Source organism: Nannobrachium achirus (assembly GCF_963921795.1).
Source record: "Nannobrachium achirus genome assembly, chromosome: 18".
In the NCBI taxonomy this organism is placed as follows: Eukaryota; Metazoa; Chordata; class Actinopteri; order Myctophiformes; family Myctophidae; genus Nannobrachium; species Nannobrachium achirus.
The window spans coordinates 27,375,817-27,391,437 of NC_137825.1; the positions used below are offsets into that span (position 1 = coordinate 27,375,817).

The 15,621-nt window shown below is 43.2% G+C and overlaps 1 protein-coding gene across 6 annotated transcripts in view; it reads right to left on the reverse strand.

Annotated features, from left to right (window-relative positions):
• Positions 1–876: 876 nt before the first annotated feature.
• Positions 877–15,621, reverse strand: part of LOC308303675 (uncharacterized protein) — a 58,860-nt gene continuing 44,115 nt past the window's right edge. For 4 of the 6 annotated variants that reach the window (XM_080748128.1, XM_080748125.1, XM_080748126.1 and 1 more), the window contains 11 exons: positions 15,243–15,326; positions 14,394–14,582; positions 13,999–14,270; positions 13,254–13,402; positions 11,539–11,623; positions 9,519–9,633; positions 6,109–6,231; positions 4,486–4,758; positions 3,559–3,739; positions 2,134–2,302; positions 877–1,685 (listed from right to left, as the gene is read on the reverse strand). In XM_080748128.1, the coding sequence (XP_080604254.1) occupies positions 1,257–1,685; positions 2,134–2,302; positions 3,559–3,739; positions 4,486–4,758; positions 6,109–6,231; positions 9,519–9,633; positions 11,539–11,623; positions 13,254–13,402; positions 13,999–14,270; positions 14,394–14,582; positions 15,243–15,326 (2,069 nt within the window). In that variant the 3' untranslated portion in view covers positions 877–1,256. The remainder of the gene's footprint in view (positions 1,686–2,133; positions 2,303–3,558; positions 3,740–4,485; positions 4,759–6,108; positions 6,232–9,518; positions 9,634–11,538; positions 11,624–13,253; positions 13,403–13,998; positions 14,271–14,393; positions 14,583–15,242; positions 15,327–15,621) is intronic. The other 2 variants (XM_080748127.1, XM_080748129.1) reach the window with 2 other exon arrangements.

A 15,621-nucleotide genomic window follows, 5' to 3' on the forward strand; every position in this document is an offset into this window, starting at 1 on the left:
TTTTTTCTTCTGGTGATTCATTCAACGTTGGTGTATTTCAGACTTTAGAGCATTCGTAATGATACGTTTTCCAATACATTTGTTACTGCTAACAAAATGCTGGCAGTGAGTCAAATGACAGAGCAAGCGTAAATTGAATACAGAGATATCCTTTAACAAGATTACATGCTGCCTTGGACAGCACACTGTTGCACTAAGGATTAGACACAAGGTTGTCTACACTACAGCACAACAGTACCCGCTGGGCTGCAGTGATCTGGGGAGGCTAGGGTGACAGATGGTCACTTGTCAATGCTCATGATATCAGGGAGTCTTGTAAAGGGATCAAGATGACCAGAAGAATGGCCTTTCTGATAGATGTGAAATCCTTTGTGGGTGAGTGGATATCAAGTATTTGGACCCGCAGATGATACATCCCCATCAATATTGCACATACATTTGTCCCCCAATATAAATATAAAAGAAGCAGACCATTATCACTTAATCTGACAGTATGGTTTAACTGAAAATCGATGTATACCTCACTTTACTGAAGTAAGAGACCACACAATATTGGCATTCTGCATTACAGCTCCTAACATGGAACCCACAGGGAAAGCGTAAAAGGGGTCGCCCAAAAAACACCTGGCACAGACCTGGAGGCAGACATCAAGACCATGAAGATGACCTGGAACCAACTGGAGAGAACAGCTCAAGACAGAGATTCCTGGAGATCGCTTGTTGACAGCCTATGCCCCAGAAGGGGTAGTACTGTAGGTGATAAGGTAGTAGGGGTAAGTGAGTAAGTAAGTGCATTACAGCTCACAGACTCCCGATATGTTGTTATTAATTATCAAAGACTTGTTCACAGAAAGACAAGAAATTATCCTTCTAAAGTACCTGAAAGGAAATATCTTTTTTATTTTTCATCAGAAGCATACAGTAAAGACAATGTATGAAAAAATAAATCACACAGGGTTGTTCAGTGTATTAAATCGTATAAACAAAGGAACAAAGGTATTAGATTCACAAAATAAAAACATTTAAAAGTCTAAATTTAAAGGAATGTGCAAATGTCATCACCGTATTCAAGACAAACATAATCATCGTAAAAGTCAAATACAAAAAAGACAAAAATATGCTGTTACAATAAACTAAGACAGGCTTAAGAATGTAGTCATTTCAGCTGCCAGCAAAAATGGAACTGTCTTTAGAATGTGTTAACAAAGATAACAAAGCGACGCAGCCGCAACAGCTCGGCAGGGTCTAAAAAGGATCTATACAAACAGAAACAACTCCACATTTTTGGTGTGGAGATGCTGCGCCAAATTACGAATGCGGCACAGGCGAACGCTCTGAGCATCGCCCGCACTGTACACTCTGTAGATGTGAAACCTTTCCTTCTCCTTCAGGGCAAAGTCCAGCTCGTTGGCAGAGAGGTGGATGAACGCCTTCTCTCGCTTCACAGTGGACTTCACCTCCACATAGACGACCGTCATCCCCTCCTCTTCTTCCTGACCCGCCCCTCTGAAGGCAAGTTTAAAGTCGTACGGCTGACCGCTCTCACCGTTCTGGTTGCACCAGGTGATGTGCGCAGGGCAACCGGGGGCACCAGTGTCCTTCCAGTGGCACAGGAAGGAATTGACCAGCTGCTCGCCCCATTCCCCGATCTCAGCCAGGGCTCTGGGTTCATCAGACAACACCACCTGCAAATGACAATCACTCTTTAGATGGAATTCCTTGCTCGCACTCTCTCTCTGGACAAAGAAATACTTTGAAAACTCAGCTGATGTTTATCAATAGTAACCCATTAAGACCTGAAAAATACCTAAAACTTTCTTCTAAATCCTAATGGTTTTCTGAAAAAATGTATGTTCCTATACAGTATCTGTCAAGGACCCCCTAAATGTATTTTTTACCGCGGACCCCCATCCAAAAATCTTTTGTTCCAGGGAGCAAGAGAAAGAATGATTTGTGTTACAAATGTTTGCTTTAGAAATATATACCGTACATTCAAAGATTTGCACACATTTTCAAGATTTTTCAAAAATAGCAGATCTACAAGCTCGCAGTGCGCTGTGAGCTTGTATATCTGCTATTTCTTAATAGTTAAAGCATAAAATAATGGCTAAAGTGGTTAATGAATGCACTCACCGTACTGGGTCTCTGACAGACGAGCTCCAGGTCCTCCAAAGCGTCCATCGGTGACTGGATTTTGTTCCACAGAGGAGAATCCAGGGCCATGGGGGGCCGCTGGCTCTCCCCTGTACCGGCAGTCCCTTGGAACACGCTGGACATCAGCACTGCTTCAGGGACAGCACTGCTGGAGACAGGGATAGACAGACCTTTATTGATCCCACAAGGGAAATTCAGTTGACATGGCAGTACCGCTGTATGAAACACAGGACAGATTACAGAATTAAAAGAAAACCGCACCCGCACAAGTGAGCGGTGCTATTTATGAGTTAATTTCATTAAGCGTCCCACAGAGCTTGGCCAATGAGCCAAGAGTGGGACCAGTGTTGCATTGGTCGTGTCACGATGCGATGCATTGTAAGCTTGTCGATCAGGTATTTTCTAATAGCTTTTGTAGCCATGTGGACAGGCTCCTGCTGTCCACATGTCGAATAGTCCTTGAGCAAGACTCTGAACCCCTAGTTGCTCCCGGTGAGCAGGTTGGTGCCTTGCATGGTTTCCTCTGCCATCGGTGTATGAATGTGTGTGTGAATGGGTGAATGTAATGCACAATCTATGTAACGCGCCTTGGATAAAGGTGCTATACAAATGCACCATTTACCATTTATGTTATGTTTTATAATATAATAATTTATATCTGTAACTAGTAACTAAAGTTTTCAAATAATTGTAGTGGAGTTAAAGTACAATATTTTCCTCAAATATGTAGTGGAGTAGTAGTAAAAGTACTGACAATTGGAAACACTCCAGTAAAGTAAAAGTACCTAAATCCTTTACTTAACCCATTCAGAACGGGTACACTATATTGTGTATCATTATTTTATGCTTTAACTATTGAAAAATAGCAGATATACAAGCTCGCTGCGAGCTTGTAGAACTGCTATTTTTGAAAAATCGTGAAAATTTGAATTTTGACCCGATTCTATAAGTGTCTTTTGAATCCTTCTTAAGATTATTTTTTAAAAACCTATGTTTCTATGTCAGCAATCTGGCTCGCCATTGTCAAAGAAAAGGTCCTTTTCACTTAAATGGAGCTCAGTTAGTCTGTTCTTGAGAGACTAACTGAGCTCCATTTATGTCAGTGGTTCTCAAACGTTTTCATGTGAAGGACCTCCAAAATTATATTTATTTGGCCACGGACCCCCATCTCAAAATATTTAGTTCCAGGGATCACCCAGAAGCAAAATTTGAGTTACAACTGTTCGCTTTGAAAATACATATATTCAAAGATTTGCACACATTTTCACGACTTTTTCAAAAATAGCAGATATACAAGCGCACAGCGCGGCACCGAATGGTTAAAGCATTCAATAATTCTAGGCCTAAATGCACTTAGTTACTTCACACCACTGGCAGATTGTGAAAGCAGCAGGAGAATCTTACTGGTTATTGGGTGTGGGCGGCTCATAGCCGTCCATCTTGGCGTGGTCTGTAGCAGCAGGGCTCTGCCTGGGGCCTGTAGCAGCTGGGGTCGACCCTCCACCAGAGTCTCCGCTGTTGGAGTCGGCCGTGTCCTTGATCGGCAGAGTCCCGCCCATCCTGCCGCCGCTCTGCTGACCGCTTCCTAGAAAGATATTGGACGGGCAAACCGCGTTCAGAGTCACCGTAGCGCATCACCTAAGACTAGACTAGCAGTGCAAGAACTGAACGCATCGCCCTGCTGCAGCCCTGAGCACCATGTTCTCCAAATCAAGGTTATTATAGTTAACGAAAACTAACAAAATAATGAAAAGTAGAAGAATAATATAGTTAACTGAAATAAAAAAACAAGGATTGTCAAAAAAAAGGGAAAAAAAGAAAAAAGAAAACTGAAACATTATTGTCAAAACTAAACTGAATCCGACAAATAAAACACAAAATAAATAATGACAAATGCAAGAAGACATAGCATTGCTCTAAACGTGAAGTGTAAAGGGAAAGCTCTGGAGACATTTCTAAACTGAGATAGTTAAAGCGCCACTTCACCTCTGGTACAACCAGATCTTATTTTATTGTTGTTTGGGACACAATCAACACAATCCTGAGTATTGTGTTCAATCTGTGTTTTGAGATATTTTAGTATTTCAGCTGTGCTAGTGATGCGTTTTGCATCATATGATGCAGCATGATGATGCAAAATGCATCATATGATGCAAAATGCATCACTAGCACAGCTGAAATACTAAAATATCTCAAAACACAGATTGAATACAAAAAATAACTCAGGATTGTGTTGATTGTGTCCCAAACAACAATAAAATAAGATCTAGTTGTCCCAGAGGTGAAGTGGCCCTTTAAGCTAACAGCACAGAGAGAGGTAGAATCTCTAACCTGCAGCATGTGAGATGCTGGGAGTCACTCCACCAGGGCTTGGTTGGCTTGGATGGCTGTGGTCCGAGTAAGAAGCAGGGAGGTCTGTGGGCTTGTCATTGGCCTTTGGAAACTGGCCGCCCTCGTAGCCGCTGCTGTGAGTCTGGGGAACCCCGACATGATGGCTGCTTCCTTTGGGAATGCCGTCTTTCTCTGGGTCCCTGTCCTTAGGCGCAGCAGGGGGCGGCCACATCTTCAGAACCGCTTCGACTGCTCCATCCCTCGGACCACCTACTGGGTGCAAAACGTATGCGCAGTGAGAATAGACCATGTGGTATGGTAAAAAGAAGGCATGACAAAACACTGTGCCATTAGGTACATTGAGTAGCTGCACCAGCAGTCAGCAGCTGACCAGCAGTGGTTACTTATGGAGACACAAAGAGCCTGCTTTGTTCCCTATGGAGACACAGAGTCTCCTCAAATTATTGGCTTAGGAATGCGACAAAAACCAAAGAATATCCATGAATTAAATTCTCCATGGGGTGAGTAATCGATAGCAAAAAAGTCATTTCGGTAGTGACCTATCCCTTTAAAGAACAGTTACACAGTGAGATACTTAATTTCTTCAGCGCAGCCTTCAGCGGTTTGGCTGTAATTGCTGATAGTATGGTTTATTGGAACCGTACTCTCCAGATATATACAGTAAGCCACTATTCTGAAATATCTATTAAAAAAGCCCTAACGCTTTAAAGGTCCAAAGCTGCAGTGGATTAATTTGTCCATATACTGTATACGTGAGTTTTATATTCACATTCTTAAAGAGTTTGATTTATAGATGGAAAATCTGCAGTTTGGAACTTTCTTAGTCCATCATAAATCAAAATATACTGCAGGTCTGTGCATCTGTTTATGAGGTTGTTCTATGTAAGGTTTTTATGGTGTTTCATGACTGCAACCTAAGGTTTTATTATGTTTTTTGATATTAGTCGATGTAAGGTTTGACAAAACCTTTACTCAAGTCTATTTTGAATACAGGACTTTCTTTTCATACTGTGGTATTGCTACATTTACAGTAGTATTAAGTAAGAAGAATAAAAGTCACGTATGTGACTACGGTTCTATGAATCCTGAATGAACACCAGAGGTCAGCAGGGATGAAATAGAACATTTGAGTACTTCTTCCACCAGGGTCGTCAATATGTCCGTACACGGACAAATGTGTCCGTGGCTGTGGGAAACACTGGATTTAGTATTTGCACCCCATTACAATGTGATTATTTTGATCTTAAGACCCAATTATGTGTCAAGTCTCCAGGTTTTCTTCAGAATATGTACATGTGTATATGACACTGATTTACTCTGACACTATTTAGCAGTCCACTGGTACTAGTGGATCTCAAATGTTTTATTTGCAAGGACCCCCTTAACAAATGGACCCGTAAGGGTCCATTTGGTTCCATTTGTACTCTCTCAGAGTTAAAGGCCTGTTATGGTCACTCAGGGCTACAATGTATCTCTTCATGTGTTTCTGGTAATATTAATGTCCACTCTTTTTGTATGTCCGTGGCAAAAATTGAATTTTAACAAAAATATGCACCACAAGCCAGCATGGCGATGACTCCTGCTTCCACCGCTGTACAGTACCTGTGCGACTGGCACCTGTATTCAATATGGATGCCCGTGGAGGCCAGCAGACAAGGGTCTGCTCTCCACCCTCCTGCCCGGGACGTTCCGTGTTGCTGACAGGAGGGGAAACCTTTAAGAACACTGAGTTGGAAACAAACAAGAGAGAGCAAGAGAGAGGAAAGAGAGAGAGAGAGAGAACGGGTTACGCAACACGTTATAAAACATAGAAATTCTGTGCAACCCCCGTTTTCTTGGACCCGGAGTGGATTGTTCTCATTTCATCACTATTTCACTTTAGGATTGGGTTGGCTTGTGTTCTGATTCAATTAATCACTTAAACCCTATGTACGTCGCTGGCCATCTAGTATAGGGTCTACACTTGGTCCTCTCCTTTTCTCCCCCTCTCCACTCTCTATGAGCTCACGGCACATTGTGAGCTTGTAGATCTGCCATTTTCGGCAAATGTTCTCCCCCCCCCCCCCCCAGAATAGGGACGCTAGAGTTCACACTAGGGTTCAGTCAGCCCACGGTTCGGTTCGTATCTCGGTTTTTGGCTCACGGTTTCGGTACGGTTTCGGTACAGTAAAAATTGAAAATGAAAAAATAAAGAATCCAAAATGTTCAGTTAATTGTAAAGATGGGGTGCAATCATTTGTTTCCCCCCTAAAACATGATAATCAGTTATTATGATTATACTAGGAGGAAGATTTTCTCCAAAAAAAGTGTACAGAAAGAGTTACAACCAGTAAGACTCCCTAATCGGGAGATAAGCGACCGTAGGTCACATATCTCCACAAATAGGGCAAAAATGTGGTTTTCCAAAATCTTCCTGAGCCATGTTGATGACATGAGTGTAGACATACTGTGTAGTGATTTTCGTGATTTTAGGGCAACATCTGTAGGAGCAGTGTCCAAAAATGTGTTTTTAAAAATCGGCCTCATGGTGGCGCTAGAAGAGGGCCATGTAAGAAATGAGGGGTGGGGTCTCCGCGGCGCCGAGGCGGACGAATAGGTACCGGCCCCGGCTCTCCCGGTCGCTCCTAGCCCAAGTTACGGCATTTTATGTGCGCTGCAGTGGCAGGGGGTCCTCCACTGGGGGCGCCACCACTTTTGCATCCGTTCTGGAGCACCAGCAGTTGGTGGTCCCCGGGAATTCCCCGTGAGCAGCCCCGTTGGGGTGGTAATTTTTGCACATTTGGTCATTTTTTACATCTGGGGGTCCCCCAGGGACCTGGGGGTCCCTGGAGCTCCGGGGGTCCTTGGAGGTTGTAGTTTGGCAGGCAAGGAGTGTGTGTGCCAAATCTGGCATGGATCGGGCCAACGGTGGCCGAGATATGAGCAGGGCAAAAGTGTGACGTGTGAGGTGTGACTGACTGACGGACGCACGGACACCTCGAGCAGCTTTCTGTAGTAAGATGCGACCTACGGTCGCAATTATATTTTATGTGGCCACACCCAAAAAAATAAAGAAATTCAGTTCATTTGGTATGGGCTGTTCGGTTCGGTACAGGGCCATTTGGTTCGGTATACCGTTTCGGTTCAGTATTGTGGCACCCCTAGTTCACACAGCTAAACACGCGAAGTGATGAGGCACTGGAAGAGCCCCCCCCCCCCCCCCACCACCACCACCACCACCCACCCCTTGTATAAAAGATGCCCTTTGTGAAATTTGAGAAAACCAAGCACTCCCTTCGTGGCTCTGATGTAAAGGTTTCTAAAATTTGGCAACGCTTCTTAGCACATGTCAGATGATCCCTTCAGCTGGACGCTGTCCCCATTGGCTGAGCAGCTCTCTGTACTGCACCAACACGTCCTGGTCCAGTCCGGTTCCGTTTCCCCTACACTGTGTGTTACCGTCTCCATAATGTCTTGTATTATGTATTATGTATTATGTATTATGTTCCATGTTTTTAAGATCTGCTTTTGTATTTCATTATTCATCTTTTTTTGTATTATTATTTTCTTACAGCTGGTTGTTTTTCTTCACGGTGGTATTATCGATATTACCCTCTTTTGTCTTGGTATCAACATGACCTCTGCCAAGGTTGACCTTATTCTACAGAATGTTCAGTTTAATTTGATTCATTTATTTCATACATGCAAGGGTTGTGTGTGTGTGTTTATACTGTATATAGTATTACTTTATGTGTATGCGTGTCATTTGTTTGTCCTTGCAGCATGCTTTCTGCATGTGTGACTGTGTATGGTTTGTGCGCGGTTTGTGCGTGCGTGCGTGCGTGCGTGTGTGTGCTATGCTGCTCTTTGAGCCTTGGTAACAGCTGCTCTTTCATGTACACAGACAGCAGTGAACAAACCATAATTAGCATATGTGCAAAACATTAAGCTCCTGCTGAAGCGATGTGCGCACGCGCGCGCGTGTGTGTGTGTGTGTGTGATAATGTATGAGTATGTGGGTGTGTATCTACTGTGTGTGTGTGTGTGTGTGTGTGTGTGTGTGTGTGTGTGTGTGTGTGTGTGTGTGTGTGTGTGTGTGTGTGTGTGGTGCATGCATTTTTCACTTAGGGAATGATATGGAAATCAGGGCAAATGTCAAAGAGAGAGAGAGAGATAGAGAAAGAAGAGAAGAGAAAGAGAGCACAGACAACCGCTGTGAGAAAGTAGCACCTAGTGTTGCTGCAGGAGCGCTTTCTCCTGCTCTAATTACAGTGTTATACATACAGTAGCACTACTTTGTATGGAGCTGTCAATCTCACACATCTAAGCTAATTGCAGGCGGCAGCGCGCTGTTCCATCAATGTGATAACGCGTTTCCCATCTGGGTGAGAAACACCCCAAACAGCAGGCGACAAGACCACGGATACCAATGCTCATTTGATGGAGGACAACATGCAATTGTTGGAATGGACACGAGGTTTCGGGTAAAGACTTTCACGTTTGCAGATCATTTACTGCTGGGCAATATATGCCATGATATGAGAAAAGATATCGTCTGGGATTTTGGATATTATTATAATATGATATGATATGATATGGCATAAGTGCTTTTAATCAAATGTTTGGAAAGAAATTAGTTGATAGAGGTATTTGGTCAAAAATATCATCATATTCTATAGACCTTCTTCCAAAATATCATCATATTCTATAGACCTTCTTCCAGAGCGCTGCCGTGGAGCTGTAGGTGCCGCTTGACACCGCAGTTATGGTTGCCGCTCTGAGAAATGGGTCTGTACTGTATATACAGTATGTGGGAACCACATTCAACCTGCCCCGACACGGTCAAGGAAGATGGCCGCCCACCCTAGAGCCTGACATTTCTTCCAGTTAAGGAGTTTTTCGTTGCCAACATTTCCCACAAATTACTTTCTCCGGGTGGGGCAATGTCGGTTCTCTGCTCTATACTGCATGTAAAGTGTCTTTTTCTGGGTGCTTGGTGCAGATGCAGATGCTCTGAGCTTTGCCTGACGTACCTGGTTCAGGTGGGAGTTCTGGTATGAAAGGTTCTGGCACCTCCCAGGGCTCCTCGTCAAAGGGCAATTCTCTGATGTCCTCCTTTAGCAGGAGCCTCTTCAAAGCCCCTGCATCCTGCCAAACATTATGAACACGTTAACCACGTTCAACACATGGACATGTCATTACAGGTAAAACCCTTCTTTATGCTCATCAACCAGTGATAATAATATCTTTGTCAAAGTAAGTGTTAATACAGTAGCTCTGATTGCAATGTACCAGAGAGTTTGTAAGTGAAGGTGAAATAAATGAGCAGACAAATTTGGAACTGGAACAATATAGAATTTAAGCTGATAATTGGGTACTCTCTTTACCAAAAGGCTGGAGAGACAGGGACACCCCCGTGCAACACTCCCCGCTGACAGGTGCCGTCCCAGTCTGTAGGAGAACGTGCAATGACCAATATCTCCCTCCCCCTAACACGGGCCAATGGTGTTCGCATAGACGACAGACAAAGCCGGAAGTTTTGTTTTAACCAATAAATATAACCTATTCTATATTTAACTACATGGATAAATACATCTTATAAATACGCTTATTTCTTATATCTGGATACATCTCCAAGACTTCTCCAACATACACAACAATATGGATAAACTACAGTATCTGCAACATGCCGTAGGTATCATGATTACATTTTACCCTATGAATGAGCATTGGTTTATTTTTCAGTCTACAATCTTCCAGGCACATTTCAGCAGAATTATGGGCAGAACAGGAATTTATTCACTACATCAGAGACACCCAAGCTCATTAAGATGTTGATGACCTAATTAGTATGTTCCAGCAGCAACCGTTTGATCACTTCCCTGGAATAATGAAATAACTAAAATATAAATAAAATATTTAAAACAGGGTAATGGGGATAAAAGTGAAAACAGACATGGCTGATCTGTATGTGATTTCCATAAGCCATTCGTATCGGCATCATCTGTAAATCTGTTTAAATCTCTCTGACTTGGGAGTATTGAACAGATGTAATGGCTCTGAGAAAATCGCTAATAATATGGTGATATGAGATCACAACATAAAAACCTTTAATCAGAGTCGAAAGTCTCAGTAAATTCAGCGATGCAACATAATCTGTTTAATAAACAGAAACTGTACACAAAACAGAAAACAAACAAAACATGCCAGCTTTCCCCACGTCCATGATATTATATAACACAGCCCTGTCCTTGAGCGCATCCTAAAGTAATGCTTAATTTATACAAAGCGCACTTAGTTGTGCATCATGTCACGTACAGAAAATAGTTGATCTACAAGCTCGTTTCTGAGCTTGTACAGCGGCTATTTTTGGTGCGCAGCTACGTATAAATCAGGCTTAAAAACGTGATGCGGTTAGGAGGCTTTCAGCAGTATCAACATAGCATTCTTGGCCCGATCTGAGCCTTGTTAGCCATGTTAGCCATGTAACTGTGCCTCAAGCTTCAGAGAGCTTTCCGATCCACTGGACGAAATAGCACCAAAAGGAACCCTGTGTAAACGTGACTCTTCCCACACTGGGAAAGCACCCTATTAACGCCTGTCTGCTCCTGTTGGTGGTGGCAGTGAGTGGTGGCTGCGTATGTGCATGTACAGCATGTGCACGTGTGAATGCAGGGAAGAGGCGGTGACAGGGTGCAAGAAAGTGGAAAGTAGGCAACAGTGCAAACAGCATGGAAAGAAACATTATATCTGGTGTTGTGTTTATAGACGGTTGTGTCCCCGCACAAATAAGCACTTGCCCGGTCGGGCAACCTGAAAGTAAACTCCACCTGCCCTAAGGTTTTATTTACCTGCCAGGGGAAGGTGGGCAAGCCTTAGTGTCAATGCCTGCATAATATTACGATAAAAGACTAAAACTAATACAAACTAAATTATATGATAATGAAATTAAAAGTCAAGATGAAACAAAGAATACAATAAAAAAAACTATAAATAACTGCAATAATTGCATAGATATGGATCAGAGATTCAATGCTAGCAGAGATCACTTACTCCCAGTGAGGTCATCAGGCCGCTCAGGAAATGCATCAGATCCTTTCTGTGGCTGGCCTCTGTGCAGAACAACTTCACCAACTCTCTGCACCGTGCACATGCAGGCACGCGCACACGCGCGCGCACGCACACACACACACACACACACACACACACACACACACACACACACACACACACACACACACACACACACACACACACACACACACACACACACACACACACACACACACACACACACACACACACACTATGTTTTCACACAAAGATTTGCCCCCCCCTGTCACTCTGAGGACCCACTAGGGGTCCCGGACCCCCTGTTGAAGACCCCTGCTTTACATGTAGAGCAGAGACCTTGAGCAAGCAATTTCTGTGACAGTGGCGGACACACAAGGAAGAACAATAATTTCCTCCTTTCGAATGACCTTGACGCGGTTGATGAAAAACATGAAAGCTACAGGGCTTAAATTATTTAGTGGAGAGTAATTTGTAAATGCCAAAACGTATATGAGCAGGGTTCCCACACATCTTTACCAATTAATTTCCAAAACTTTTCCAAGACTTTTCCAGAATATTTAACCCGATTTCCAGGACTATATAACAATAATTCAGCTCAATAACGAGTCGCTTACTCCTATGCGCAAATAATCATATTTCAACTGGGGACCCCGGCACCCTGACGAGCACTAAGAGTAGAGGAATTTTGTATAACACGGTTTTATTGTGAAAATATCCGATCTACATGCCCACAACGCCTCGCAAGAGGCGTTGTGGGCATGTAGATCTGCTATTTTCACAATTTCTGCCTCTAATATGAGACAATTTGGCCAATGTTTAATATGTCATTTCAGAGGTATTAACAAAATCAATAACCAAAGACAATGCATAGCTATTTTTTCCAGGACCTTCCAGGACCCTTGATCAATTCCAAAACTTTTCCAGTACTGGAAAAATATTTTTCTAATTTGAAAATATTTCCAGGAATTTCATGACCGTGGGAACCCTGTATGAGTCTCTATTCTCATTTTGCTGTTTATTGTAGGCCATATAGGCTAGGCTGTCAGATGACATGTACTGTACCATGGTCTTTGTGATTAGATGATCACAGTGCATTAAGCATCTAACTGGATGATAGACTTTGCTCTGTAGTGTAAAGTCCACGGTGCAATCTTTTGCTGTGAGCTTTTAGAGCTGCGTTTTTTGGTGCGCAACACTGGTGTGCAATTATTTATGAATCAGGATTTAGTAGCTCGACTATGGCGTTAAAGGGGTTCCGTTTGGTTTGTCTCTATGCCTCCCACTGAGTGATGAGTGATCACTGAATGTAATAAAAGAAAAAAAGAGTGCCAAATCTCTGCAATTATTAAATACAGTGGATTTAACTTTAGAAGTGACACTGTTCTGCTGGTGACAAGCACAGTGTTCTTCTGTCAAAACGACCACACAGTTATATTGTTATGTTCCGTCCCTCAAATCTGTGAATATTTTACCCAACAAACCATTACCCAACAAACCATGAAATATGCACAATGTGTACTAAAACAAATAAAATGAGCTTATAGTTGACCAACAAAAGCTCATTTGCAAGCATTAATGAGAATTGTTTTTGACACTCCAGCATCTATGAGGAATCAACTTGACTCAAGGCATACTGAACATTTGGCACCGGTTTGAAACTTAAACAGGCCCTCTCCACCCCGCCTCGCACATACCTGCAGATGTCCAGCTTGGCTGTCAGGTGGTCTTTCTGGATGTAGAGCTCCTTCTGGTCCTTCAGCAGACAGATGACATCCTGCAGCTCCACCACAGGTAGCTCATCGTCAGCCGCAGACAGCTGGTAGCGGATGTAAAGCTTGCCAACCTGAGCACCGGAGGACGCAAACGCATACTCACAAATTGATTTATTTGTACTGCGTTATATTTGAGTGTTTGGATTTCATCCTGCTTCTTTACTGGGTCTAAGGTAAGCCTGGGCAATATATCGAACATGTATCGATATCGAGGTATCAACATGCAAGGTATACATATCGACGGAGATGGCTTAGGTATTGGTGTATGTCAGCAGTCCATCTGTAACCAAGTGTGGTTATTTCAATAAAACCTACCTAACCCTTCCATGTGTACTGTGCAGTGTGCATGCATGGATATGCTATTCATTATCTGGGTTAGGTAGGCAGTGGACCTAAAGCAGAAAAAACATTAAAAACTATATAATGCAATTGTTTTTTAGTAATATCGTGAGAAAAGAGGTTTCAACAACGTTATCGAATATCGAAGGTTTTCCTAATATCCCCCAGCCTTAGTCTAAGGCAGAGCAATTAGAAGTGTTTTGCCAAGTATTGTTTATAACTCAAGAAAATATGTAGTTTTTGGGTTCTCAACTGGAGGCTCGTTGAAAGGGTCGTGCGGCAAAGAATTACGCTCAGTGAGCTTTCTCTTTAAAGCGGTGTCCCCTACCTGCCCGTAGGAAACCTTCTTAATCCTCTCTCCGATGTTGGTGTCCAGAAGCTCCTGATAGACATAGGCCAGCTCCTCGTGTTGGCAGAGGAACCTCTGGATGTAAGGCACCACCGTGCGCACCAGGCTCTGCATGGAGGGACAGGGACGGAGGTTCTCTGTCTGGGCCTCGGTCTTCACACGCTGGGACATGCGGCCGACACCGCAGATCTCCAGGAACAGTGACCTGTCCTCCTCTTTGAAGGTCGGCATGGCACCACGGTCTCCGGGTCCTGTTCCGACATCACGTTTTGAGTAAGACATCCACAACCCCACAACGGTCTGTTTCTATCCCCAGTTTTTACCACTTGACCAACCAGTTCGATAAAACCAATACTAATGACAGTATACCGTACCATGCTGGCTGGCAGCCTTGGCCCGGGGGGCGCTCTTCTTGTCTGCGGGGGGCAAGTTGAGCAGGTAGAATTGTCTGTAGGGCTTGAAGATCTTCTCCAGCTCTTTACTGTCTGCGATCATGGGCTTGTCGGCCAGAGAAACCCAGTTGTTGTCTTTGGTGGGGAACACCCTCTTGTCAGACACCATGCCTGCATGGGGGACGAGAGACCTTACAGTTGAACACATTTTATTTTATTTGCATGTTTTCTTTTTCTTTATTGATTGATTGATTGAATAGTTTATTAGACAGAAATGCAACCGGCACGAGTACAGTTGGTCTAAAAAGAACACAGACAAAAGTTCCTGTGGACTTCCATTGAGGTCCTATATTCAATTCATCAACATAGCATAAACAACTAGAAATACTGTTCCTACGAAACAGTGTGGGCTCGCATGGAACACCATGTATGGGCACAAAGATCTCCAACATATACAGGCACTCCAACATATATGGGCATAAAGATCTACGGGCACTCCAACATTACTTCTGAGACTCCTTCATTTGATATACTTTATATACTTTAGTATATAAAGATTTGGGATTTTATTTTACGTATATCAGGTCGCACTTGTTGGTGGTAATGTCACCAAGAGCGCTGCTCCTCATTGGCTATGGGCCCTGCTTTTGTACTGTCGGTCATTTTCTTTTAGGAGAATAACCTTGGTCTATAAAGTTTTGGTATAACATACTGGTCTCACCTTTCAGCGAGCCCACAATAGCACCAAACAAAATGCAATATCATCACAAATCTAAAACCCTATTTGTACAGAGTAGAAAAGGGGGGATGTGTTGTAAGTATATTCCTTACCCTTCAGTGTGGAGCAGTAGCTAGGGTTGGTTTTGGTCATCATGTACTCTTGTTCCCCAGACGCTTGAATCTTACACTTGTGAGCTATAGAGACATATACAGCATCATTACATTACAATATGACAATTTAATATACAGTATCATCTTTAAGCGGTGCTCCTGGAAGGAACTAAGCTCCAACATCTGGCTTTGTCGGGCTCTGAAGCGTGGCCTACATCTGGCTTACATCTTGGCACAAAGCGCTCAACGTTTGTTGTACACCCAGGGTCACATTGGCCAAGCTTCACGGGACGCTTAATGAAATTACTTTAACTCACAAATAGCACCGCTCACTTCACGCTAGGTGTGATTCTTTTTAAATCCTCGGGACCCCAATCTA